This window comes from Pteronotus mesoamericanus, unplaced genomic scaffold, assembly GCF_021234165.1.
Source record: "Pteronotus mesoamericanus isolate MK-2021 breed Mesoamerican mustached bat unplaced genomic scaffold, CSHL_Meso_final scaffold_507, whole genome shotgun sequence".
In the NCBI taxonomy this organism is placed as follows: Eukaryota; Metazoa; Chordata; class Mammalia; order Chiroptera; family Mormoopidae; genus Pteronotus; species Pteronotus mesoamericanus.
The window spans coordinates 11,548,640-11,574,441 of record NW_026555319.1 but is presented as its reverse complement, the minus strand read 5'-3'; the positions used below and the strand labels follow the sequence as shown (position 1 = coordinate 11,574,441).

The 25,802-nt window shown below is 45.0% G+C and overlaps 1 protein-coding gene across 1 annotated transcript in view; it reads left to right on the top strand.

Moving 5' to 3' along the window:
• Positions 1-2,973: 2,973 nt before the first annotated feature.
• MYO1H (myosin IH) overlaps positions 2,974-25,802 on the top strand; it is a 37,470-nt gene continuing 14,641 nt past the window's right edge. The window contains exons 1-15 of the mRNA XM_054594028.1: positions 2,974-3,120; positions 5,407-5,522; positions 6,710-6,908; positions 7,788-7,868; positions 10,292-10,471; positions 13,148-13,246; positions 14,252-14,365; positions 14,690-14,761; positions 15,574-15,693; positions 16,782-16,849; positions 17,643-17,748; positions 18,038-18,118; positions 20,091-20,182; positions 21,671-21,765; positions 23,186-23,232. Of these exons, the coding sequence (XP_054450003.1) occupies positions 2,995-3,120; positions 5,407-5,522; positions 6,710-6,908; positions 7,788-7,868; positions 10,292-10,471; positions 13,148-13,246; positions 14,252-14,365; positions 14,690-14,761; positions 15,574-15,693; positions 16,782-16,849; positions 17,643-17,748; positions 18,038-18,118; positions 20,091-20,182; positions 21,671-21,765; positions 23,186-23,232 (1,596 nt within the window). The 5' untranslated portion in view covers positions 2,974-2,994. The remainder of the gene's footprint in view (positions 3,121-5,406; positions 5,523-6,709; positions 6,909-7,787; positions 7,869-10,291; positions 10,472-13,147; positions 13,247-14,251; positions 14,366-14,689; positions 14,762-15,573; positions 15,694-16,781; positions 16,850-17,642; positions 17,749-18,037; positions 18,119-20,090; positions 20,183-21,670; positions 21,766-23,185; positions 23,233-25,802) is intronic.

The window sequence follows — 25,802 nt, the reverse complement described above, 5'->3', positions numbered from 1 at the left end:
CCCAAGGTTGTGCCGCCAGGAAGAGACAGAAGTGGGATTTGAACGTGGACAGGTTCGTGTGCCAAAGTCCTTGTGCTTAGTCGCTGTGCTATACCATCTCTCTTATAAAAACCAAAAGGAACAGAACAAAACTTTAAAATGGGGGTATTTGGAATCACTAAAATAGTGTTTGATCTAAATGCATTGTTTCCAACCTAAGAGAGCAAGTGATTGTTTGTTCTTGCTCCATTTGGCTAGTGTAGGGAGACACCTGGTGGCCATTCTGTTTTTTTAAAAACGTTTATTATGGGAAATTTCAATTATATACAAAGTAAACAGAATAATAGTATGATAAATCCCTACTGTACACAGCTTCAACAATCAACCCCGCCATTCAGTTTTCATTTATACCTCCACCCACTCTCCGTCCCCTCCCCAACTGTTTATTTTTAGGGTTCTTTTTAAAATAAAGTTTACATGTGTCAAAATACACACAATCTCAACAAGTATCTTGACAAATAGATACACCCGTAATTCACAGCCCTATGGAGTTAGCGAATGTTTCCTTCGCTCCGAAAGATGTCCTTTGCCGGCCAGTCCCCTCTAACCAGGCAACAATTGTTCTGATTTTCACTGTAGATTAGTTTTGCTTGTCCTAGAGTTTATATAAACGGAATCATATGGCGTGCAGTCTTTTGTGTCTGAGTTCTTTCACTCGGCATAATGTCCGTGAGAGTCATCCGTGTCATTGTGCGTTCCAGCCACTTCCTCGTATCGCCGTACCCATTCTATTGTATAGATGGCCCACATCCATTCTCCAGTTGATGGAAATTTGGATTGTGTCCAGTTTGGGGCCACGACAAATAAAGTTGATGTAAACCCTTATGTTCAAGCCTTTTTGTGTGGGCATATGTTTACATTTGTCTTATGTAAACACCTAGGAATGGAATTGCTGGATCAAAGGGGAGGGGCATGGTTAACTTCATTAGAAACGCCAAACTTTCTCCCCAAGTGCTTCCATGGCTCTGCGTTCCTGCTGGCAGCGCGTGAGTGTCATCTGCTCCACATCCTTGCTACTATTTGATGATGTCCGTCTGCTATATTGGAACTATTCTGGTGGTATCTTGTTGTGGTTTTAATTCACATTTTCCTCATGTCTAATGATGTTGAGCACTTTTCTCTGTGCTTCTTGATCATTTGTCTATTTTCCTTTGTGAACTATTAAGGTTTTTTGCCCAATTTTTATTGAGTTTGACTTTTAATTATTGAGCTGAAGGAGTCTTTCATTCTGGATATAGATCCTTTACGGGTATATATTTTGTGAGTATTTTCTGCCAATGAAACCTGTGGCTTGCCTGTTCATTTTTTTTAACAGTATCTTCTGATGGAAAGTTATATATTTGATGAAGTCTAATTTTTAATTTTTTTCTTTTATACTTTCTTCCTGTGTTCTAAGAAAATTTGCCTTCCTCTGGGTGCAAAGATATTTTGCTCTGTTTTCTTATGATAGTTTTATATGGATTTTGCCTTTACATTTAGATCTGAGATCCATTTCAAGTTAATATATATAAACTACACATAATATAATGTACATATAAAATTATACATTATATAACCACTATGGATAATACATTACATATTTAATATATAATATATGTTATGTGTGTAGTGTGAGGTAGAGGTTCAAAGGCAGTTTTTTCCTTATGGATATCTACTTGTTCTTGTGCTATTGGTTGAAAAGATTTTTCCTTTCTGCACTGAATTGTTTTGACAATTGTCAGTTGTCAAAAATCAGTTGACACACACTTGGTTTCCTAAAGTGTGAGTCCTCTTTTTCTTCTTCAACTATTCTGGAGCCTTTGCCTATCCGAATATGCCAACTGTTAATTTGTCCTTTCTCAAATCCAAATTCACCCTTCAGTGCTCACCCTGTGATAACGAGCGCCCTCACCCCGCCCCAAGCATTTCTCCCTGATGCGAGAACTGTCAGTAGAGGGCGCTGCAGGGACAGTGCAAGAGCAGGAGGTTTCTCTTCGTGGCTCCCTTTGCTTTGTTTTGCTTTTCCCTGCTTTCCAGCCGCACAGTGTACACGGGTGGGACATGCACTGTGTGCCCCGAGCACAGCGTCCCTTGGGGACCTCAGAGCCGTGACCAGACATTGGTGGCTACCTTGCCGCGGTCCTCCCAACACAGACATCGCACTCTCTGGGCCTCTTACTGTCGCTGTGACCCCATTCCCGCTGCACGGGCTCCAGCCTCCAGCCTCAGGTGGCCTGAGTCCTGGAGAGCTGTCTCCCAGGGTCTTCCCAGCTCGGATGGTGCAGCGCCAGGTCCCCTGCCCGGCAGTGGCCTGACTCCCTTTGCTCGCCTGTGCCCGGGAGAGTTGTTCTGTCTGGTGACCGTGGACCGTGGGCCCTGGTAACCCAGCGACATCCTCCGCCATGCAGTGGGATGCGACCACACCTTCTCCACAGAGGTCTGAAGCCCAGCCTTGGGGAGGGGACAGTCCAAATTTGTCCTTCTTTTGAATACTTGTCTGTAGCAAGAAAATCCCTTTCTGACCAGACTCCTCAGCACTCGTCTAGGAAGTAACTTCTGGGGCCACCGTGGTTCTGCCTTTGGCAGGTCTTACACATGTTTTATAACCTCTCTGTCCCGAGTTCCCTCATCTGTGGAATGGGCATGGTAAGAATACTTACGTCCAACGGTCAAAGTGAGGATCAAAGGAAATAACACTGTCAACCGTTTAGTGCCTAATACAGTAAACGCTCAGTTCCCAGCAGCACCTGCTGCTGTTACTGCTGTTCCTGCTTTTACCATCATCCTCTGTACCCCTAACCAGGTGTAAGCTCTTAATGACAACAGCATGATGCCATCTTGGCTCCCTCCTGACCCCAGGGCTTAGCATCTTGCTATTCCACATTAGACGTGCAAAACAGTTCAGAGTAAGTGAGCTGCTGAGGCATGTTCTGTTTCCTGCAGAAAGAAGCGAGGAGGAGGCACATTCGTCTGCACATGGAAGGTGCGCTGACCGCCCGGGACAAGGTCGGGGTGCAGGATTTCGTGCTCTTGGACGCGTACACCAGCGAGTCTGCTTTTCTGGACAACCTTCGGAAGCGCTTCAGCGAGAACCTCATCTATGTAATGTAGCCCATTTCTCAGCTGTTCTCCTCCAGGGGTGCTTCCCTCCCTGACCTCACAGCTTTGACGATTGTGAACAATATCACTGTATTAGGTTAGCCAGTAAAGGGAGGTGTGGAGGGGCCGCTACCCGATGCACTTTGACCCTTTGGGTTTGAGACCTTCATGGCAGCCAGTGACAGAAACCCAACTGAAACCAGCCTTAGCACCAAAAGGGAATATACCGACCTATGTAATTTTAAGGTCTGTGGATAGATCTAGCGTCTTGGGTAATGTCTTGAGGACTCTTTCTCCATCTTGAAGGGTCTTTTCCACCTCTCTGCTTTCTTTTGTCTCAGTTCCCTTCTGGGGCAGTCTCTCTACAAGGTGATAAGATAGCTGCCAGCAGAACCAGGCTGACATCACCTTAGTGTTGTTCCCAAGAAGAAAGCAAATCTTCCCAGAGACACAGATATTGGTTGACCAGCTTGGGTCATGTGCCTTCCTCTGAACCAATCCCAATGGCTAGGAATGAGGAATATTCTGATTGGACAGACTACTCCCCCAAGCCCACCCCTGGGGACTAGGGGTGAGGCCAGGGCTCTTCTCTCCCTGTGATGTGGACAGAGAGCTGGAGAAGAGGGTTCCTTAGAGGAATTGGTTGGAGGAAGAGGACCTAGATAGCAAGGAGGCAAAAATAAGAGAGATCCACCACATCCCCTGGATCTTCAAGGGTCAGGGACAGTTCCGATTGGTCTGTTGCTTCTAGTGGTGGCCAGTTGTTATTAAGTTCTCCATTTATCACCCCACCCTAATTTGATGGGTCAATTTTCAGGTAAATTCTTTTAGGGTAAACTCTACAGTGTCTCTGTGTACTTGTATATGATGGAGTATCATTAAGTTTAACTTTACAGAGATTTTATTAGCTTTTGCTCTGAGTACATTAGATGATCAGAAGCAGCTTTAAAATACTAAAAAAGTGAAAACAAATTTGTCTTGTAGTTATTTTGTTTGTAATGGTGCCTGTGACTTAATCTACATGTTGAAACCAAGATTATCAGAAGAAGTAAGCCAGGTGCTTCTCAGACTATGTGTTTTTAATCATGGAAATGGATTTTATATATAAATTGCTTTTATGTATAAGCAAAGTGGGATGATAGGATCATCATGAGTAAATGTTTTCAATGTGAACAGATACATTTCAGAAATTACATTCTATTCCTGAAACTTTCTACTGATTGAAGCAAAGCATAATTTTAGTCAACATAATCTCTGTTTTGGTCCTCTGTTGGACTTTGTCCTAGAGACTGGAAACAATAGTAGGAATGATTTTAGCATACCTTAATGTAGGCTTGAGGGCCTCCAGTATTCGAGACCCTTAAATGAAAAGCAACAGCAAACCCAGAATCTGAAAGTACCTGGTGTATTTTCATAGGAACCAAATATGTATTTTTTCTGCGCAGGCTTAGAGCTTTGTTTATTCACAGTTGTATGCCCAGCAATTTTGCCTTCGTGGTTATATTACAAATATAAGTCCTTCCAAAACGTGACTATCCATAGAATCCAATGTTGAAATCTAGTGAAGTAAATGCCAGCGGTGGGGGCGTTTCCCCGGGGGAGGTGGCTGCCGTGAGCGCTTGCCCTGCCGTCCCAGTCTCGACGGCGGGAGAGACAGGATGAAACTCAGTCAGGGCGTGGCGCTTCCCTCTTACAGTCATTCCCATGTTTTACCTAACGCTGCAGGGCAGGCGTCTCTTTCTGGCAGGGAGAGAGGCGGTTCTGCCACCCATTACGTTTGGAAATAATCCTCCAATGCCTCCTGCTCTGTGTGACCTGAACTCGCTCCCTCTCCAGCATCACCTCTCACCTCTCCCTCCTCCCTCCATCTGCCATTGGTGGCCTCTGTGGCCTGAGTGGCCTCCAGCCCGCCACGCCCACGCTGGTTCCCTCCGCCTGCCACGCCCTTCCTGCTGACTTTTTCAAGGCTTCATTCCCTGTCCCTCAAGTCTCAGCTCAGAAGTCACCTCCTTAAAGAAGGCTTCCCTAAACCCTCTAGCTGAAGTGGCCTTCCTGAGTCATTCACTCTCTAATTACCCTATTTTTACCTTTCTTATCAGTTATCTCTAACTGAAACAGTCTTGATCCCTTGGTTGTTTATCTACCCCTCCCCACCTGCCTTAGTCACTGTGTGTATCCCCAGCGCTGACTGAACGCCTGGGGACTGGCCCGTAGCAGGTGACGGCCTGCCTTTCCCCGCGGCCACTGGCACCCCGGAATCCTCACTAGCACTTTGGTCTCTTCCTCTAGACTTACATCGGCACCCTCCTTGTGTCTGTGAATCCGTACCAGGAGCTCGGCATCTACACCCTGAGCCAGATGGAACTTTACCAAAGGGTCAATTTCTTTGAACTCCCACCACATGTGTAAGTAGCACCCATCGAGTCATCAACATATTTTTCTATCTTTTTGTCTCTTTTCCCCCCCTCCCTCTCTCCCTTCTGAACACCTACCCGCACGCCCACCCGTGCATTCATTCATCCATCTGTCCTTCTGTCCATCCCCCCTCCCGTCCATGCATCCAAATCCTTGACGCATACCCGTTAGGTTCTGTATCTCGCTTATACTGCTGTTGCCCTGCAAAATAAGCCTTTCAACACCGTTGAAAACAACAGCAAACCATTGTCGAATCTCAGCTTAGATATGATGAGAGGTGGAATCTGTTGAAGTTGCTGAGCAGTCTCAGAGTGGCTAGAGGCATCTTCTCTGGGAAGTGGGCAGTTGTTCCATCCCCCGGGGCCTGGTGCCATGGCAGCTACGGGGAAGCCCCATTGGCAGAAAACTTACCAGGGCGCAGGTCCATTAAAGACAAGCGATTTCCTGTATGATATGAGCTTTGCTAAATTTCCCAGTTCTCCTTCCTGGTTGATTTCTGGGCTGGGATTTCTGTTCTCCCTCCATTGTTCTTGGTGACTCATCTTTTCACCTCCCAAGGCATTTTATAACCCTTTCTGCACCACTACCACTCATGACATCTGATGTAATTAGCTTGCCAGCTCAGCCACGTGCACAGGTTATAAACTTCATGCTTTGGTTTCTGCCCGTGGAGATAAATCCCTCGTGAGTTTTAGCTGTTGTCCTAAAGCTATCACAGAGGTTTGAAAATCCTTTTTGGTTTCCTGTCTACATTTTCAATACCCTAGGTTTTGAGAGGAAATGTGAGATCTCATTGTATCTATTGAATTATTTAATATTTAGACAAGATGTTATTTCCACCTACAACTCATAGAACATCTCTTAGGGATGTAATTTAGTACCTGGATTATTTAATAAGAAACATCGATAGATTTTAAAGATAAATGTGTTAAATTAAAAATTATTTCTGTGACTGCTCAAATTCTTCTTCATCTCACGTACTATTTGAGCTTTGCTATCTGGTACACTCTGTGTGCGATCCAGGACCGGGTCATTGTGGGGTTTGATCTCTGTCTGAGCTCACTGTCCTCGTACCACGCTCTGGACATGGCTTCCTGGAGGCAGGGCACTTTGTCCTTCTGTTCCTGTGAGTGTCAGAGCCTCTCCCCGCCCCATTGCTTCCCTCCCGCCTCGGCAGCTACGCCATAGCGGACAACGCGTACCGCATGATGTGCTCGGAGCTGAATAACCACCTCATCCTCATCTCTGGAGAGAGCGGGGCAGGGAAAACCGAGGCCTCCAAGAAGATTCTCCAGTACCTTGCAATGACCTGCCCGATGACTGACTCCCTAGAAATAGCCCGGGACAGGCTGCTGCTCTCCAATCCGGTGCTGGAGGTAAGCAACCTTTCAGGACCTGCGAAGGCGAGTCCAGGATGGCCTCTGAGTGACAAGGGTCCTCTGTTTGGGCAGGTCAGTCACTGTCTGGCAGTAACGAAGAGGGTTCTTCAGGGCGGTATTGCAGTTAAGGGCACGACCTTCAAGTCCAGCAGGCATGACGATCGTTCCAGGCAGCGTGGCGCCAGCTCCTTTCAGCGAGTCGCCTCGCGCCTGGGGCGCGTTTTTCCCTCTGTGCCCTGGGCCTGCCCACGGTGCCTGCCTCTTGGGAGGCTTCGAAGGTTAAACAGGATGGACACATTAAAAGCACACAGCAAAATTAAGAAGCACTAAAATAATGCTCGATTATTTGTTAATGTTTTTATTGTTAATTAAAATCATTTGGATGGTTATTTCTACTCTTGAAATTCACTGACTTGCTGGGTAATTTTGAACAAGTTGTTTTCTCCTGTGCTTTTGTTGCCCTTTGTGTAAAAGATGTTTAACATTGAAGGAATTTTTCCCAGTGGACCTTTGGGCGGAACAATTTATCTCTGTGATGTAAAATGAAGGGGCCTGGTTAGGTGGGCCCTCAACTGTGCCTTCGAGAACAGCAAGGAAGGGCCAAGGGTCCCATGTACCCTCCTTAGGCCATTTCCTATCTATTCCTGAAGTGGATTCCAGGGAGAAGATGCTTTCCCTTTTTTTTTCCTTTAGGTCCAACCTCTGTAGTTAGTGATTCTTTCTTAGGAGATAAAGTATAGCTTTCATCCCTGGCTCCCCCTCCCTCCTGTTTTCATAATATGCATGTCACTTGGGGTCAGGAATATAGTGAGTTTAAACGACAGGTAATGACAATTTGGTTCAGTCCCTCTCCTCTCCCCTACTTTGTGTTCCAAGGCTTTTGGAAACGCCAGAACACTCCGGAATGACAACTCCAGCAGATTTGGGAAATACATGGACATACAATTCGACTTCCAGGTACACTGAAGTTCCTAGTGCTGGTTCACGGGGGCCCCTTCACTCAGCAGCGACAGAAACCCAATCCAAGTCACCTCAAGGGAGGGAAGGCATTTATTGGCTCAAATAGCTGGAAACTCCAGGATCAGTCCTCATTTTAGGAAATGCAAATAAAGACCCCACTGAAATAACCTTTTATACCTTCAAGATGGGTAGAAATGAGGAAGCCTGAGAATACCAGGTGTTGGCAAAGATGTGGACCACTAGGAACCCTTACACATAGCTGGCTAGGGGGACCTTGGCACAACCCATTTGGAAAGCAGTGTACAGCGCGGGGCAAAAGTAGGCGTACAGTTGTTCATATGGATAACCATACAATAACTAACAATAATACAAGAATGAACTCTGCGTTTCATGTCCCCACAACTGCCACCTCCTTTTGCCCCACCCTGTATCATCTTGTGAAGCTGAAGTCACACAATCTAAGGCAGGGACGTTCCTCCTGGAGCTGGCCCCACAGATGCGCAAGCACGCCCACCGCAGCGCTGGTCAGGACGGCCGAAGCACCGGGAGCAACCGACGCAGCTGGCGAGGACCGGACGCCTGTCCGCAGGAGGACGGCTAGCTGTGTTGTGGGCTGTTTCCACGAGGAGGGCTGTGCGGCCGTGAGAGCCCCTGACTGACAGCGACACGGGGGCGGGTCTTGGGACCGTGTAGCAGTGCGATGCCGGTTCTTCCAGAGCTTGAAAACGTTCACAAGCAAACCGTGTGTTGCTTAGGCACGTGTAGTTACGTAGCTGACAGACTTTTCAGATAGGGCCAAGCAGTCTCGGTGGCAACCCCTCAGCTCTGCTGTTTAATGTGACAGTGGCCAGAGATAATAGGTAGCGAACGAGGGTGGTTGTGTTTGGCCCAGATTTAAATGGGGCTAATGCAAGTGCAAGTTCTCAAGGACATATAATTCGAAGTGACAAAGTGACACCGAGCCTGGAGGCCAGGCCCCAGCTGAACCCTGAATGTAACAATGAGGACGGACTGTCTCCAGGTTTTCCAGAGGCTGGTGCTTAGACTGCTGGTGATGTGTGCATACACTTTGAAAAAAAATTTAATCGCTATGTATATTTTTAAACTTTTTTTGAAATTTAACACATGTCCTGGAAAGGATACAAATCATGACTACAACTCAATGAACTTTTACCTTATGCCTCTTCCTGCGTAACCACCCCTCAGATCAAGATATAAAAATGTCGAGCATCTAGAAGGTTCTCCCAGCCTTCTCTGGCAATGCATATCCCCCTTCCCAAAGGTGATCACTGTTCTCACTTCTCTGATCACATTAATTTTGCCGGTTCTTGGGCTTCACGTACATGGGATTATATAGCACATGCTGTCTGTTAAGTTCATTCATGTTGCTGCATGTGGCGGTAGTTCAGTTTTGATTGTATGACTTTGTCACCATTTGGCTGTTCTCCTGTTGATGGGCCTTTGGGTTGTTTCCCGTTTGGAGCTGTTGCAGACGGTGCTCTGGATATCCCTGTACACGTCTTTCAGTAGATGCAGGCACCCATTTGTGTTGGCCATATGCCAGAGGTGGCATTGCTGGGTTCCTGCTGCCAAGGTCACGGGAAGTGATAACAGCCCCAGTTGCTCCACACCTTTGCCACCGCTTGGTATGCCAGTCCTTTCAGCTGTAGGCGTTCTGTGGGGTACAGAGCTCACTGTGATTTGAGTTTGTATCTTCCCGGTGATGAATGACATTTTGGTCATTGGTATGTTGGTCCTTTCAGTTCAGGGTTATAGTGCTTTCTCACTGTGATTTAAGTTTGTAGCTTCCTGATTATTGATGAAGTTTTGGAAATTGTTAAAGTCTTTTGCTCATTTTTAATTGGGCTTTTTTTTTCTCATTGATTTGCGAGAGTTCTATATATGTTCTGGAATACAAATCCTTTGTGGGATGTAATATTAAAAATAATAATTAAGACATTGTGATATTGGCACAAGAATATATAAACAGAACAATGGACCAGGACAGAGTCCAGAAAGACCCCATGTATAGGTCACTTGACTTACAAAAGAAATGCCACAGTGGTTTAGCAGGGATAGGATTTTTAATAAATGGTGCCAATCAATTGGCAGTTCGTATGGATAAAAAGACCTTTGACCCCTTACTTCACTTCATATACGAAAATTAAATAGTAATCAATTATAGACCTAAACATGAATGGTAAAACAATCACGCTGCTAGATGAAAACATAGAAAACTTCTTCATGGCCTTGGGGCAAAAATCATTTTAAACAGAGCCCAGGAAAAAAAAACACTGATCGCAGAAGGCTGATAGACCCGACTTCATTCACCTTCAGAATTTCTGTCCCACAGAAAACACCAATAGGAGAGTGGCTTGGTTATTGCTGTGTTGCCGCATTTTTTTTGTCCTGTTTTGAAGGGCATCCCCATAGGAGGGCATATCATCAGTTACTTGATAGAAAAGTCTCGAGTTGTTTATCAGAACCAGGGGGAGCGGAATTTCCACATCTTCTACCAGCTTCTAGAAGGTGGCGAAGAGGAGCTCCTTGCTTACCTAGGATTGGAGCGAGACCCCCAGCTGTACAGATACCTCTCACAGGTTGGAAGAACCAGCCCCTGGCTTTGGTGACCGCATGGAGGGGGGATCAGGGGTGTTTGTGGGGCCTTGTGGGATGTCCTAAGAACTTTCTCATACCATTTGGGAGGTATCCTGCTGACAGGTTTCTTGACACGTACCAAAACCTCTCCTTTTGTGTCTGGCAGGCATATCATCTCAGTAAACTCTCCAATATCTAGATGGATGGTTCTCAGCCCTGGCTGAAATTAGAATCACCCAAAGAGCTTTATTTAAAAAAAACTTATTTTGCCCTGGCTGGTGTGGCTCAGTGGATTGAGTGCCAGCCTGGCAACCAAAGAGTGGCCGTTCAATTCCCATTCAGGGCACATGCCTGGGTTGCAGGCCAGGTCTCTAGTAGGGGATGTGTAAGAGGCAACCACACATTGATGTTTCTCTCTCTTTATTCTTCCTTTCCCCTCTTTCTACAAATAAATAAACTCTTTAAAAAAATAAAAAATTTTTTTAATCCTCACTCAAGGAACCACATACACAATGGTGTATTTATTGGTTTTTAGAGAGAGAGGGGGAAGGGGCAGGGGAGAGAAATAGACATCCATTAATGTGAGAGAGAGACATCGTGATCGGTTGCCTCCCACACTTGCCCTGACCTGGGATCAAACCAACAACGTACGGCGTGTGGGGTGATGTTCCCACCAGCTGTGCCACGCAGCCAGGGCACCCAAGGAGCTTTTTAAATGCCCGGGTTCTCTACCCTCCAGGGGTTCAGATTTAATCGGTCTGGGGTGGGACCTGGACATCAGGGTTGTTTTAAACACCTCCCTGTTATCATAAATGTTATTAAATTAATCCCCTGATGATTTCAGTGCTCAGCCAGGTGAGAACTGCTGGTCGAGGTGTGATGGAAACTTGCTGACAATCTGTCCCCACAGCTGATGCTACCTTGTCTGCTTCCAAATCTAGTTTGGAAAAGACTTCTTGCACCTTCTTGCCGTCCATTCTGAAGGTTGTTAGCTACAAAATGAATATGCTCCCTTAAAAAAACAATAGTTCAGACCATTCCTATAGGCAATCTTGAGATCTGGTGTTATAAAACTGACTCAGAATTTAACTTCCCAACACTGATTTTTTTTTTTTTTTCAGCCAGCACCTAGGATTCCTGAATGCCCAGAATGCATAGCACCTGTCAGTATTTATGTCACTAGCACTTTTTTGCCCCCAAGTGCTTCTTACAGGGCTTGGCTTTGTCTTCTTACAGGGCCTGGCTTTGACTGGAGGAGGTCACTTGGCGGGGGGCATATAGTGATGTCATCTGAGAAAGTAAACGTGGTCTTACAAAATGAATCCTGTAAAACAAGCAACATTTCATAGTAAATCATAGCAGGAAAGATGATAGACATTTATCTTGAAAAATAAACCTAAATAATGATGATAAAAGAATCTTCCAAGCTTTTTAACAAGCTTTGCACTAATTCTTAGAACAAAGAATAAATTAAAAAATTCTCTTTCTGAGGGCCTAATTTTTCCAACAAAGCTGTTTAGTAGCATTGCATTTCGCTTTTCCTAGCATGGTCAAAGAGGATCAATTGTAAAAATATTGAAGAGTTTCATTCATGTTCCTAGGGCTTCTCCCAACCTTTGACAATCCAATTATTCTCCTTCGGAGTATAGTATCATGTGTTTATCCTTTTAAATTTTTTCTGACCAGGTTAATTTGGCCAGTTCCTGCACACCACAGTGGCTTTTGACAGTTCAAGAATTTGCATTATCTTGATTCATTTCATGATCTCTGTAACTTTGGCAAACTGTGGCTTTACTTTGCAGTCTATTTGCATTGCTCCCAAACCTCTAGGTGTCCTTGAAGGACTCACTCCACAGGCCCTGTCCTTTAGGGGAGGGGAGTGGAGCAGAGGCTGCTGGGTGCGTGAGAAGGGATATTTGAGGGTCTGTAGGTTTCACACTCGCCAGTTCCCTGGGGAATATTTTCATTGTATGAGACCTTTGGTTTCCCTTTGCAACTAGGAAATCTTTTAAAATAATGAATCTTCAGATAACCAGGAAGCTAAGAATACCCTGTTCTCCAAAGCCAAAATAATCAAGAAACCCCCACCTAGAATGCTTTCTCTTTAAATTGTGATGTTGATCTGATACTTACTTAAAAGACAGCTTCCAGAGTTAGTGGGTGAAGTCTTATCACACTTCCGCTGTGATCATTCTCATACAATCTGTGTTTCTCTCTAAATGCCAAACATTCCTTGAGTGACGGCCTCCTTGCATCAAGTTTCGGCTGGCGGTTGCTAAGCGTGTCCAGATTGTTTTCTGAATTTAAGGAGTCATTTCCTCCGTGTTTCAGCAGATATTTATTGAGCTATATCTCCAATTTTTTTAAGCAAAAATGGGAAGAAAATCTCTTTTTAGAAATATACAAAAAGATATACCACTAATATGTAACTTTGAAAGTTTTTCCAGGACAGAGCTTTTTAAATAAACTTCCAAGTAAATTTGGATAAAATGGCAGTTGGCGAATCATCCTAGGCTAGATGATTGGAGTAAAATATATTTTTTCCACAATTCAGAACATCATATAGAACTGGCTCGTGCATGCTTGCGGAGAAAACCATTGTGATTTAGCAATAGGTATTCCCATGACCCGCTGTCCTTACAGAAATTCCAGTAAGCAACCCAATTTTGTGTCAATAGGGTCATGGTGCCAAAGAGTCGTCTATTAATGACAAGAACGACTGGAAAACCGTTTCCAATGCCTTTTCTGTCATCGATTTTACAGAAGATGACCTGGAGGTACGGGCCCCGAGGGCAGAAGTGCCAGTGAAGCCTGGAATCGAGCAGACAACCCTGGTGTTTTGTTTTGTTTTCAAGGAATTCATTTATTTATTTGAGAAAGGGGAGGAGGGGGAGAAAGAGCAGGAGAGAAACACCATCAATTGGTTGCCTTTCGTAAGAGCCCCTACCGGGAATTGAACCTGCGACCCTTCTGTGTGCAGGACACCGCCCAGCCAGTCCCAGGGCTACTCCTGGTGTCTTGGTGATTGCGTGGTGGGGTTGCTAGATTCAGCCAACAAAAATGCAGGGCGCCTAGTTCTATTTTAATTTCAAATAAGCAATGACTGATTTTTTTTTTTTTTTTTTTTTTTAGTATATTCTAACGTGGCACGAGACCGATTGCCACTAAAACGTTAGTCGTTGCTTATTTGAAATTCAAATGTTAACTGGGTGCTCTGCATGTTCCTGGCAGCCCTGGTTTTGCCAGGGTTGTACGGAATGAGGAGATGGTGTTTATTCTTCCCCTCAAGTCCAATCTTTAGGATCTTATTGGTAATGCATTTCTGTGGAATTATTTACTCTTCTATTTTGAAACAAACTGGAACAAATTGTAGGATTTGTAAACATTGTTTTTACATCCTTTGGTCTTTTTTAAATTATTAAACTATTGACCTTTCTAGAACAACAATATGATTCATATGTGTGTGTGTGTGTGTATGCATACACGTACATACACACACACACATTTACACATCTGGGACCGTGGCATTTGAACATTAAATGGTTCATTGGGTGCGGGCAATATAAAAACAAGAGTGTCCTGTGCAGGAGATTGAGTGAGACATTTCCCCCACCCCGAACCCCAGTATCTGAAGTGAATAAGAGAAAGTCGGACCTGTGAGCTCAGGGCTGGAACGGGGGTGGGGGGCGGCTCTCCCTCGAGGATCCCCTCTGATGACACCTGTCAATGAGGCGGCTGCCGTCTTCTCTCCCTGTCTTCCTCACCGCTTCCCACATTCCCAGAATCTCTTTGGAATTATTGCCAGCATCCTCCACCTGGGGAACATTTGCTTTAGAGAGAACCACCAAGGCTGTGCGACTATACCCGTCATCCAGGAGATCAAATGGATCGCCAAGGTGATGTTTACTTTCAGAGGCAGCCATGGGGTCAGGGGGTGGAGGGCAGAGTTGGGGGGAGAGGGGAGCGAGACCGCTGGATGCTCACATCCCAAAATGGCTGGCACCACGTTCTCCCTGCTTAGGAGCTGTGAAGAGTGTAGGGGCAGAGGAGGGCGTGGGTAAAAGCCAGTTGGTTGAAAGATCTAATGTGGTCTGTTTTGCATTAAAGCACAACTGTCAGCCAGGACAGATAATGCCTGAGCCTGGAAACTCCACGAACTCTTCATAAGCCAGCGAGGAAAATCCAGTCACTGAATGGCATTTTGGTTTTCATTTCTGCAGCTCCTGGGGTTCCAACCATCAGTGCTTCTGGAAGCTCTCACCCATAGAAAGATTGAAGCCAAAGCTGAGGAGGTAAAAATGGCTCTGGGTGGAAATGCGCCTGTCACCCCCACCCCTGCTGCCAGCAGGGAGGTGGCCCTGGGACGGGCAAGCCCCCAAACGCTGCCCACCTGGCCCCGCATGGCCCAGCTGCTGCCAGTGCCTCCTGCCGTGACTCCCTCATCCCCCAGCATCGCACCATCACTTGCTCTCCGTGCCTCCCGGCCGCCGTGCCTCCCTCCACAGGGCCTTTGCATATGCTGTTCCCTCTGCTTGAACACTCTTCCCTCTGTTTCATCTACTTGTTCTTTGTCCTTCAGTTCCCACCATCCCTTCCTCAAGGAGCCTCCCCATTCACTTAACCCCTCCCCTATAGCATGTGCATCTTCGTACAGCACTTGTCACTCTCAGCTTGAGAACAGCATGACTCTTCTTTGTGTGACTTACTGAATGTCTCACCACCGCTCCAGATGTGAGCCCAGCCCACAAAGGTTGGGACTCTGTGTCTTTTTTTTTTAGATTGAAAGAGACACATGATTTGTTGTTCCACTTATTTATGCGTGCATTGTTCGCTTCTTGTACGTGCCCTGACAGGGGATCGAACTCGCAACCTTGGCCTGTTGGGACGGCCAGCTGAGCTACCAGCAAGGGGCAGAACTGTTTGTCTTGGTCATGGTTGTATCTCATTAGCTCAGCACAGTGCCTGGCACTCAAGAAAGAGCTACTCTGTGCACAGGTGCAGGGGAGAAAGTAGCATCTTCCCAAGGAGTCATCATTAAAGGGTAATTTGAAAACTCAGGAGACATTTTTTTTAATCTCTGTAATGGCGCACCTGTTCTTTTCAGGTGATGTGTCCACTGACGCTAGAACTCTCTCTCTACGCTAGAGATGCAATGGCAAAAGCTGTTTATGGACGAACATTCACTTGGCTGGTCAACAAAATCAATTCCTCCTTAGTGAACAAGGTTAGTCCACACACTTTGGATGACTTGCTCTCACTAACATGGTTTTATAATTCACATGTTATTCTGAACAACTTGTGAAAATTAACCATAAGCTCCTGATGGGTAGGCTCACAAAAATGCCTGCTAACTGATTCTCCCAGCACGCCCCAAAGCATTCAAAGTATCCCAGCTGGCTTTAAGTACACACAGAAACTTGTAATATTCACAGGAGTATATTTAATGTGTAGCAAACAAAATACGACTCCTTCGAACTCACCCTATGGACACATTTTCTTTTTAAGTGGAATTATTTAGACAGAAGGAGAATTTACTCAAAGCTAGAAATTAAAGAAATGATTCAAGGACTCCAGTTACGTGGATGTGGTGGAGCTCATGAAGGTAGCGTGCAAAGGGCAGGTTTGGGAGACATCAGCTCAGCGCGGGCGCAACCTCGGAAGCACTGCGGGTTCATTCTAGACCACAGTAAAGTGAAGCAAGCTGTAATCTTTTTGCTGGCTGATGGTCTTGCCTTCAATTTGTAAAAACGCAACATTTGTGAAGTGCAATAATGCTAAGCACAATAAAATGAAGTATGCCTGTACACCATACATAATGTTAAATTTTGTCCCTTTTTCAAAATAGGGAGACGCTCTTTAAACATCCACCCTTGCCTGACAGCACTTGGCCCTTTACTTAAAATGATATCCGTCGCACCCTCTCTCCTGGATAAATGTCTCCTTGGCTGGCTGTCTATAAGTTCCCTTCCTCCCTCCCTCCCTTCCTCCCTTCTTTTCTTCCTTCCAGATTGAACGTGGGCGTGGGAGGCTGAGGAGGGTGAAGCAAGGGAGTGAAGCAGGAGGGGAAGGTCTGGCCACTCGGGAGGAGGGCATGGGAGCTGGATGGGATGGGGCAGGCGGAAGGCGGAAGGCGGAAGGCGGAAGGTGCGGCCTGGGGAAATTGTTTCCACCCCCAGGTCCTTCTGCGAGCCCTTGCTGGAGAGAGAGGGCATGAACTTTGTAGCCAAGGCCCCGCTTCGGGGGCAGCTACCAGATTTCGAGTGTCACAAAGTGAAAGAGCTAACAATGAACACTGTGCGTTATTTTGACTAGGAGTTCACCAAGAAAACTGTGATTGGACTGCTGGATATCTACGGGTTTGAAGTCTTCGACAAGAATGGGTGAGGCCGTTTGTTCAGCTTTAAGATCTGAGTTTAGTGCGCAGCGTCTCTCATATTGTTGGAGTTGATTTTCCCATTCCCAGAAAGTCTCCAGAATTGCATAGATTGTTTTAGAAGTTGAATAACCAGAAAAAAGGCAAACATCTTTTAGCTTGATTTTGTGATCTATTTAGTAAATTATTTGCTTAATAAAGATTTTGATTTTTCTATGTTAAAAAACATCCTTAAAAATTAGTAAATATACTAGAACTGAAAGCAACAAATGAGCAAATAAAACCAACAAGCTTTTTGACACAGGCAACAGTATGGTGATTACCAGAGGGGAATGGGGGCTTGGGGGAGGGTGAGGAGGGTAGAGGGGGGCCAATATACGGTGACAGAGGAGACTAGACTTTGGGTGGTGAGCACACAATGCAACATACAGATGACGTATTATAGACTTGTACACTTGAAACATAATTAACCAATGTTATTCCAATAAATTTAAATAAATGAATACAATTTCGAAAAAATTTAGAAAAGATTTTATATATTTTTTTTAGAGAAAGGGGAAGGGAGGGAGAAAAAGAGGGAGATAAATGTCAGCCAGCTGCCTCTCCCACGCCCTCCTGGCCTGCGGCGCAGGCATGCGCCTCGGCTGAGGCCGCGCGGGCGGCGTCTCGTTGGGCGGGCTGTGCTCACGCCGCAGGCCCCCAGGGGCCAGGGCATCATAAAGGGAAAAAAGTAAATACAATTTTTTTAAAAATTGATCTACTTGCATAGCTTTAGCTATTTAAATCTTTTGCATCTCTAGTTTTGAACAGTTCTGTATAAATTACTGCAATGAGAAACTTCAGCAACTCTTAATTGAGAGAACTCTAAAAGCGGAACAGGCAGAATATGAAATGGAAGGTATAGAGGTAAACATTTTGATGTTTTATCCTCATTTGACTTCTTAATCTAGTGAAAGATATTTACCTGAGAGATATGATTTCATTGGTGATTTTCCCTGATTAGTACTAAGAATTGTTTTTACTCCTTCTCTGCTTATTTCCTGGGAAATTATTTTGATATTCATAAAGTATTTTTTTTAATGTTAGAGATAAAAATCAAATTTTGGAAAAGATGTTGGAAAATCCTTTTAAAAGAAATATATTTTCTGTTCATCAAAACCCTTCTTGGAGAAATCTTTCCTCTTTGTCATTTTAGTGGGAGCCGATTCAGTATTTCAACAACAAGATCATCTGCGATTTGGTTGAAGAAAGACACAAAGGAATCATTTCTATTCTGGTGAGAAAGTTAATGTTGACTTTAGAGCCCATTCATACGGTATTTAGGACGCGTGGAAGAACTTTTCCCGAGGTTAGAAAGGGCTGGGAGTAGAATCCAGTAATGGTTGAAATATACAGATTGAGCTCTTTTGCCAAATTCTTGCTTGGAGTCTTAGGCTGTGCTTCCCCTCTCATTTCAGTTTGGAGACCTGTATGATAGGCCGCGGGGAGAGGGCCAGGAAAGGCCTTTGAAATGAGGGCATGCGTATCTATCTTCCACAGACATGGAGGGATGAGCTGGAAACCCGGGGACCCAGTGGGGGTGGGTGTCTGGTGGCAGCTGAGGAGGGGCTGCTTTCATGCTTAGCACTGAGCAGGAAGCCAGAAAAACATAAAGGAAGGCTTGATTAAAAAAAAAAAAAAAAATCCATTGAGTCCGAGCTGAGGCCATGGGGTGGGCCTGTGGCCTTGTTTTGGACTATTGGGTCTTCTGAGAACATCAGCGTCCTCAAATCCACAATTGTTCCAATTTCCAAATACCAATTTTTAAACCAAATTCTGCAGGCCAATGAGAAATGATTTTCTTGCCTTGCTTTTCATTCAGGACTGTCTACTCCACTCGTTGCCTCCCTTTTAATGAAATAACTGGCTCCCTTACCCCCCATTGCCCCACCTAAGTGCTGTGTGAACCCAGCATGGAAAGGTACAGCAGGGACATCAATGAATGGTGACTCTAGTTGCCAGGAACATGGGCACCACCTGGGTTCAAATCCCAGCCCCATTGCTTACTACCTGTGGAAGCTTAGGCAGTTCTTAACCTCTCTGAGCCCCGATTTTATCATCTTGAAGTGGGTAGAGTGATAACAGCGCTTACCTCAGAGAGGAGCTGCACGGACAAGTTCAGTGAGATGATGTACGCAGAGGGCTCAGCGCTATGCCCACTCCGTGGTACGCATTCAGACTGCATCCAACAAATACCAATGGAAATTACTTTGTGCCAGGATTGTGCGCGGTGCTTTGGGACACAGCAGTGCACCAAATGGATCAAAACACTCACACTCGGGAGGCTTTAAATCTAGCGTGGAGAGGCTGGCAGCAAATAGGTGAATGGGAAAAATCTGTAGGCTTGAGCAATGGAGAAAGAAGATAATATCAGATGTGCTGGGGAGGGGGCTCCATTTCAGATCAGATGGCCTAGGGAGGGCTCACTGAAAAGGAAAAGACCTGAAGAAAGCGAAGGCACCTGCCACATGCGCATCTGGGAAAGCGCCTTCCAGGAAGCGTGGGTGGAGATAAGCTGGTAACTGTGCACTCGATGCTCATATGGATTGCTAGGCTAGCCTTTTAAGATATTTAAGTAAAAAAAAAAATGCTTATTTCCATTGAATTTTCCACAGATGAAATCAGAAAGCATAGAAATACTATTTTATAAGAGTTGTCTCACCAACTTTAACCAGGTTTTTGTTGTTTTTATTGTTTCAATGAAAGCTACAGGCTTGATTTATCCTTAACTTTTTAAAGATGGTCAATTAAATATCATCGCTCTTGAGGACCCCAAACAGGAAATAGAAAGGCATAGCTGGTTGTATAGCAGGCTCTCCATGAAGGCTTTGCTCCAAGTAAAAGGGGGTATGTCCTTGGCCAGCAATGTGTAGTTAAGGCAAAAGGAGGCTGAGTGTTCGATTCAGCTGGGCCTGGAAGCTGTGAGTGTCCCTGGGAAGGCTTTGGAAATAGGCATCAGGTGGGCGACAGAGTTGAATTTTTTACATGGCGTTTCCAGGCTCTCTGGTTCCGTGGGGCCGTTGCCAAACCTGGAAAGCCGAGCACTTGTGATGGGTTAGGCGCCCTGCCCGGAAGTGTGTGCCTGCACTTGTGTGAGATGACAATATTTTGAGAGCCCAGTACACTCTGCCACAGCTGGTGAAAGCAGTTAGGCTTGGATGTGGAGGAGTCAGGGGCTATGGGTCGAGGCTTCTCTCTTTCCTTTGAAGGATGAGGAATGTATTCGTCCTGGTCCTGCTACAGACTTGAGTTTCCTGGAGAAACTGGAAGAGAAAGTGGGGAAGCACGCGCACTTCCAGACGTACGTATCTCATTGGCCAAGCTGTTGCGTGGAGGAAGATCGTTGCGTAGCCATAGCCATTTACCTGGGTATGTGGACAGTGCCCCAAGAGTCCAGCTCCGTCTTCATAATAGAAATACTGTTACGATGCACCATATCACGTGTAACAGGTCTCTGAATAACGTCATTTTGTTATAAGGTTGATGAGATGCCTTAGGAAGTTGACTCATTTGTATCAATTCGCCTACGGTAAAATCGGTTTTAGTGTATGTTGTTTTGCCACCATTCCAAGAAGCTATTCATTATGTTAAGTGAGGGCTTCCTGTATATGCATACCTTCTGTTAGTAAAAATCAAACCCAGATTCCAAGTCAAATCTTAAAAAGATTTTTGTATCTTGCTGTATTCATGATCATTTCATTTGGGATATAGCCATATGCATATGAAATAGTCTTTTTAAAAAAAAAATCAGGTATAACATACATATAGTGACGTATGTAGATCTGAAGTATACAAGCTGATGGATTTTTATATTTGTGTACCCACATATCAGCTACACAGATCCAAATGTAGAGCATTTGCAGCATCCCAGAAAATCATCTAGAAATTTAAGGTAGCCTTTGAGATGCGGAGAGCATTTCGGACGTATACTCTGGAGTCACAAAGGCCTTGCTTTGAATCCCAGTTCAGCCATTTATTAGACACTTGACCTTGGGCCAAGTAACACTCCTGCGTCTGTGTTTCGCGTCCTGCAAGGTGGGAATGTTAGGATTCCTACCGTGTAGAATTATAAATGATGGCACAAGTCACCTTGTGCAATTTCTGGCCGGATAGCTGGACTTCAGTAAATGGCAGTGGCTTTATCAAACCTGTTCTAGAAGGTTGAAAGGATACGTATGTGGAATTGGATAAGTAAATGAATCAAGAATGGAAAAGTAAACTATGGTATATTCACAAATGCAATCAAATATGGCCGTTAGAATGGCGATAACAATCTATAACTCCCCGCAATGATGTGTAAGAGGAATCATTGAGCTGTATATACTTAGGATATGTGTGTGTCAATGTACATATAGACATTTCAGGAGAACATTATTTAAAAATTCTGAATAACCAGAATCTGAACAATAATATTTCATGACTCTTTTCATCTCTTGACACCATAACAATGTGAGGGCGTAAGAGTGTTTCTTAGTTGTCACCTAGAAAATTGGAAGTTACTTCACAGTAAAAATAAACATGTTTCTGTGGTTCACGTATGGTTTTTTTCCCTCAGTGTTTTTCAGAAGAAGGGTCTAATTTTGGACCTTGGTCCCTAACCCGTGTGAGACAGGCAGCCAGGCTTCCCGGCCGCTGCCCCACGCACTCGGCCTTCAGGGCCGGCCCCCAGCTGACTGTTAGGGTCCTGCCCACCTGCCAAAGGCTCCTCTCTCTTTGCTCCATATTTTGGTGCATTTTGTGGCCGTGAAGTAGAAAGGTTCAGCTCGTGTCTGTTTCTGTCTCGCTGTAGCCGGAAGCTGGCGGGTGCAAGGGGCCGAAAGCGGATTGGCTGGATGGAGTTCCGCCTGTTCCACTACGCGGGAGAGGTCACATACTGCACCAAAGGTGAGTGCCCGTGGGGCGCAGGTCAGAGCCATGCAGTTGCCTCCGCGTCCGCTGAAGAAATGCCGCACACCCGTCTCACTATTCCCTAGCCCCATGTGCAGGCATGCTGCGTGAGAAGTCTTTTTTAAATTTATTTACTACACATATTACTATACACACACACACGCACACACACACACACACATCCACTTTGTCATAATTCACACATCATATATTCCACCCGTTTTAAGTGTACAGTTCAGTGGTTTTTAGTGTATTCATTTTGTGCAACTAGCACCACAGTCGATTTTAGAACATTCCACGCCCCGCAAAAGAAACCCCACACACAGTAGTGATCACTCCCATTTTCCCTGAGCCCCACCTCCCCGCGGCCCCAGACAGCAAACTAATCTGTTGTATTTTGTATCTCTGTATATTTTGCCTATTCTGGACATTTCATATAAATGGCATCACACGATACGTAGTCTTTTGTGTCTGTCTTCTTTCACAGAGCACAGCAATTGTCAACATTTTTCATCTCCGGGCACACATAAACTAATTAGTAAGATTCTCCAGCACACCAAAAAATACGTTTTTTTGCCAACCTGGCCACAATAATGTGACTGTACTTATGCCCCTGGACCATGTACTGAAAAATAGTTAAAACGGTAAATTTTATGTTATGTATGTTCTGTCACACTGAAGATGTTAGTTTTGATACCTCCCAATTGTCACCTAAAAAGGTTGTATCTTAGACATTTTTGATGCATGTCTTTTTTCTGATGCATGTCTTTTCAAGCTGATTTGGGCTTTACAATGACTCTTAGTTACTAATTAAATTATTAACTGATTAGGTTTTAAGTGACCCATGCCAACTTTTAAAACCGGAAGTGACATGTCTTCCTTCATATGAAGATGCCATTGGGCACCACAAGCCCTGGTGTTTGGGCTTTGATTTTTCTCAGTGGTGGAGCCGATTTTCATCCTTCTACGTAGTCTCCCCGGCAGCCCTTGAAGTTCAGTGCCCCTCCACTGTTTCAAGGTCATTCATCGTTTGCGCTGCTCTTTACTGCGAGACTAGGATGCGCATACAAGGCGGCACATTCATGTAGCTCATCAGGATTTAGAGTGTAGCCTGTGTGCTGTCAGCTCAGTTCTGAACACCGAGTTGTCCCGATGTCTCCCACAGGGACATCTGGCAGTGCCTAGAGACATATTTGTCACAACTGGAGAAGATGCTGCTGGCATCTTCTGTGGGTAGAGGCCAGGATGCTGCTTAATATCCAGGAATTGTCCAGCCTCAAATATCACAACGCCAAGGCTGAGAACTCTTGTTTAATCTTGAGGTTATTTTTAGGATTTCCTTTTTTTTAACCAATTAGGATGGAATTGCATTTTTACATATTGACTCAAAAAAAAACTTCTACTTGATATTTTGTAGGATTCGTGGAAAAAAACAGTGATATCCTCTACAGACACCTGAAAGAGGTAAGTCTGAAACGTAACTATATGTTTCTGATAGGAATGAACTATCACCTGTGGCACTGATTTTGGGTTGGTGTGTTCTGGATTTTCCTCTCCAGGCACTGTGTTAGAGCTCCATCATGCCATGGCTGGAACAGGCATTTAAGATCATCCATGTGAACCTTTCTCTTAATAAACCCATCCAAGTGTGTGTGGAGCCCTCCTGTGAGCCAGGCACGGTGCTAGGTCCGGAGTTTCAGGCTGGGAGGGGGAACAGTGGCCAAGAATAAATGCATATGTACGCCAATAAGTTACCCATCAGTGGCAAGTGCTGTGAAGAAAATAACCAAGGAACTGTGATTGAAGGGGCATTTTTAATTTCGTTCAGAGGATCAGAGAAAACCCCCTGTGGAGGTGACTTTGAGATGAAACCTGACCTTTGCCATGGAAAGATCGGGGTCACTCCAGGCAGTGGGACCGGCATGTGCAAAGGCCCTGAGGCCCAGGCAGCCTCAGTGCGTTTGGTGAGGGGTAACGCTAGGAGAGGGGGCTGAGAGCTCAGCAGGCTGAGGTCCCCACGGAGGAGCAGAGATTTTGTTCTGGTGCCATGGTAATACACTGGGGTGACATGAACTGCAGATGAGGAAACTGAGACCCAGAGAAGCAGTGACTTGCTCCAGGTCGCATCCCGAGGTGGGACTAGAGCCAGGAGTAGCCCCTGGGGCTAAGCCCAGTCTCCTTCCATATACCCTACCAGTAAGAAAAGCCTTGGGTTTTTAAAGCCTTTATTTTATGTTGAAATAGTTAACTATTTTGTACCGAAGTATATTTTAATACAAAATGAATTGTATTATATTTAATGAGCTTGGTTTATAAAAACCTTAGAGCTAGGGGCAACATCATTTGTGTGAACATGGAAATGGTTCGTCAGGGGAGTGTTTTCTGCCCTTCCCGTTCTTTCTCGACCACTTCTAGGATCCCCTGTTCCAACCTCAGGGATTCAGGATGGAGAAGCAATCCCTAACTTCGGATCTCTGCTCCAGGCAGGTCTCTCTGGGTCTAAATGTCAGCCCAACACTGTCCTGGCTGGAGGTCTCATGACAGATGGACCTGCCAGTGAAGTGGGTCCGATGGCGCCTTCCTCTAGAAGTCCCCTTAAATGACACAGGAAGGAAGGGCCTGGCTGACAGATGGAAGATATAATTTCTCTCCCAATTTCCCCCTGTGGGCCGGGCCTCCTCTCTGCATGAGCCCGTCCACAGAGGCGCTGCTACGGGAAGAACCACGGAGTCTGAAACTCCACCAGCCAGACAGGTGCTCCTTGTACTTTTTGTTTTTAAAGATTTTATTTATTTACTTTTTAGAGGAGAAGGGAAGGAGAAACAGAGGGAGAGAAGCATCAATGTGACAGAGATACATCAATCGGTTGCCTCTTGTAGGCCAGGAATCCAACCGTCGACCTTTTGGTTTGCAGGCTGGCACCCAATCCACTGAGCCACACCAGCCAGGGCTTCTTATTTTTTTCTTTTTTCAAAATTTTGAGATGGGTCACTTCTACTTTTTTCTCTTCTCTGCAGTTTACTATTTCATGACGTTGTAAGATTAGAGTTGGAATTAAACAAGAGAATATATTTTTTATTTAAAAACTTTTTAAATTGTGACAAATCATATACAGGGTGGGCAAAAGTTGGTTAATTATGATACTAAATACAATAATTAATCATATAATAATGTAAGAATAAACTGTGTTTTGTGTAACTGTAAACCTACTTCTGCCTAACCCAGTATAACAAAGTTTACCATCTCGACCATTTCAATTGAGATATAATTGATGTATAAGAGTGCACTAGCTTTAGAGGTACAACAGAATAATTTGCTATTTGTGTTTATTGAGAAATGATCACCACAAATTTAGTCAGCATCCATCACCTCACATTGTTACAATTTTTTTTTCTGTGAGAAGGGCTTTTAAGATTGACTCTCTCATAGCAACTTTATATACGCAATGCAGTTGTTTTAACTGTGGTCACCCTGCTTTAATGTCACGTCCCCGGGACTTCCTTGTCCTAGGACTGACGTCTGCACCTTCGACCCCCTTCATCCTGTTCACCCACCTCTGCACCACTCCCTGCTGTGGGCGGCCTCCAAGCTGTTCTCTGTGTCTGTGAGTTTGGGTTTCTTTTTTTTTTTTTTTTTTAGAGTCCACATATAACTTAGATCATCTTAGCATTTTTAAGCGGTCAGTAATGTTAAACACATTCACACTGTTGTGCAAACATCACCACCGTCTGTCTCTAGAACTCCCTTTATCTTGCAAAACTGAAGCTCTGCACCCATGGAACCCTAACGCCCCGTTTCCTGCGCCCGCCCCCGGGGGCCCACCCTTGCGCTGTCTGACTCTATCGGTCTGACCGAAGTGGAACCGTTCAGTGTTCGTCCTCTTGTGAATGGCTCACTGAGCACAATGTCCTCAAGGTTCATCCATGTTGCAGCACGTGTTAAAATTTTCTTCCTTTTTAAGGCTGAATGATATTCCATTGTATGAATGTAAGGAACACGGTTTTTCGTGTTGAATGAAATCCTTTAAAAATTAA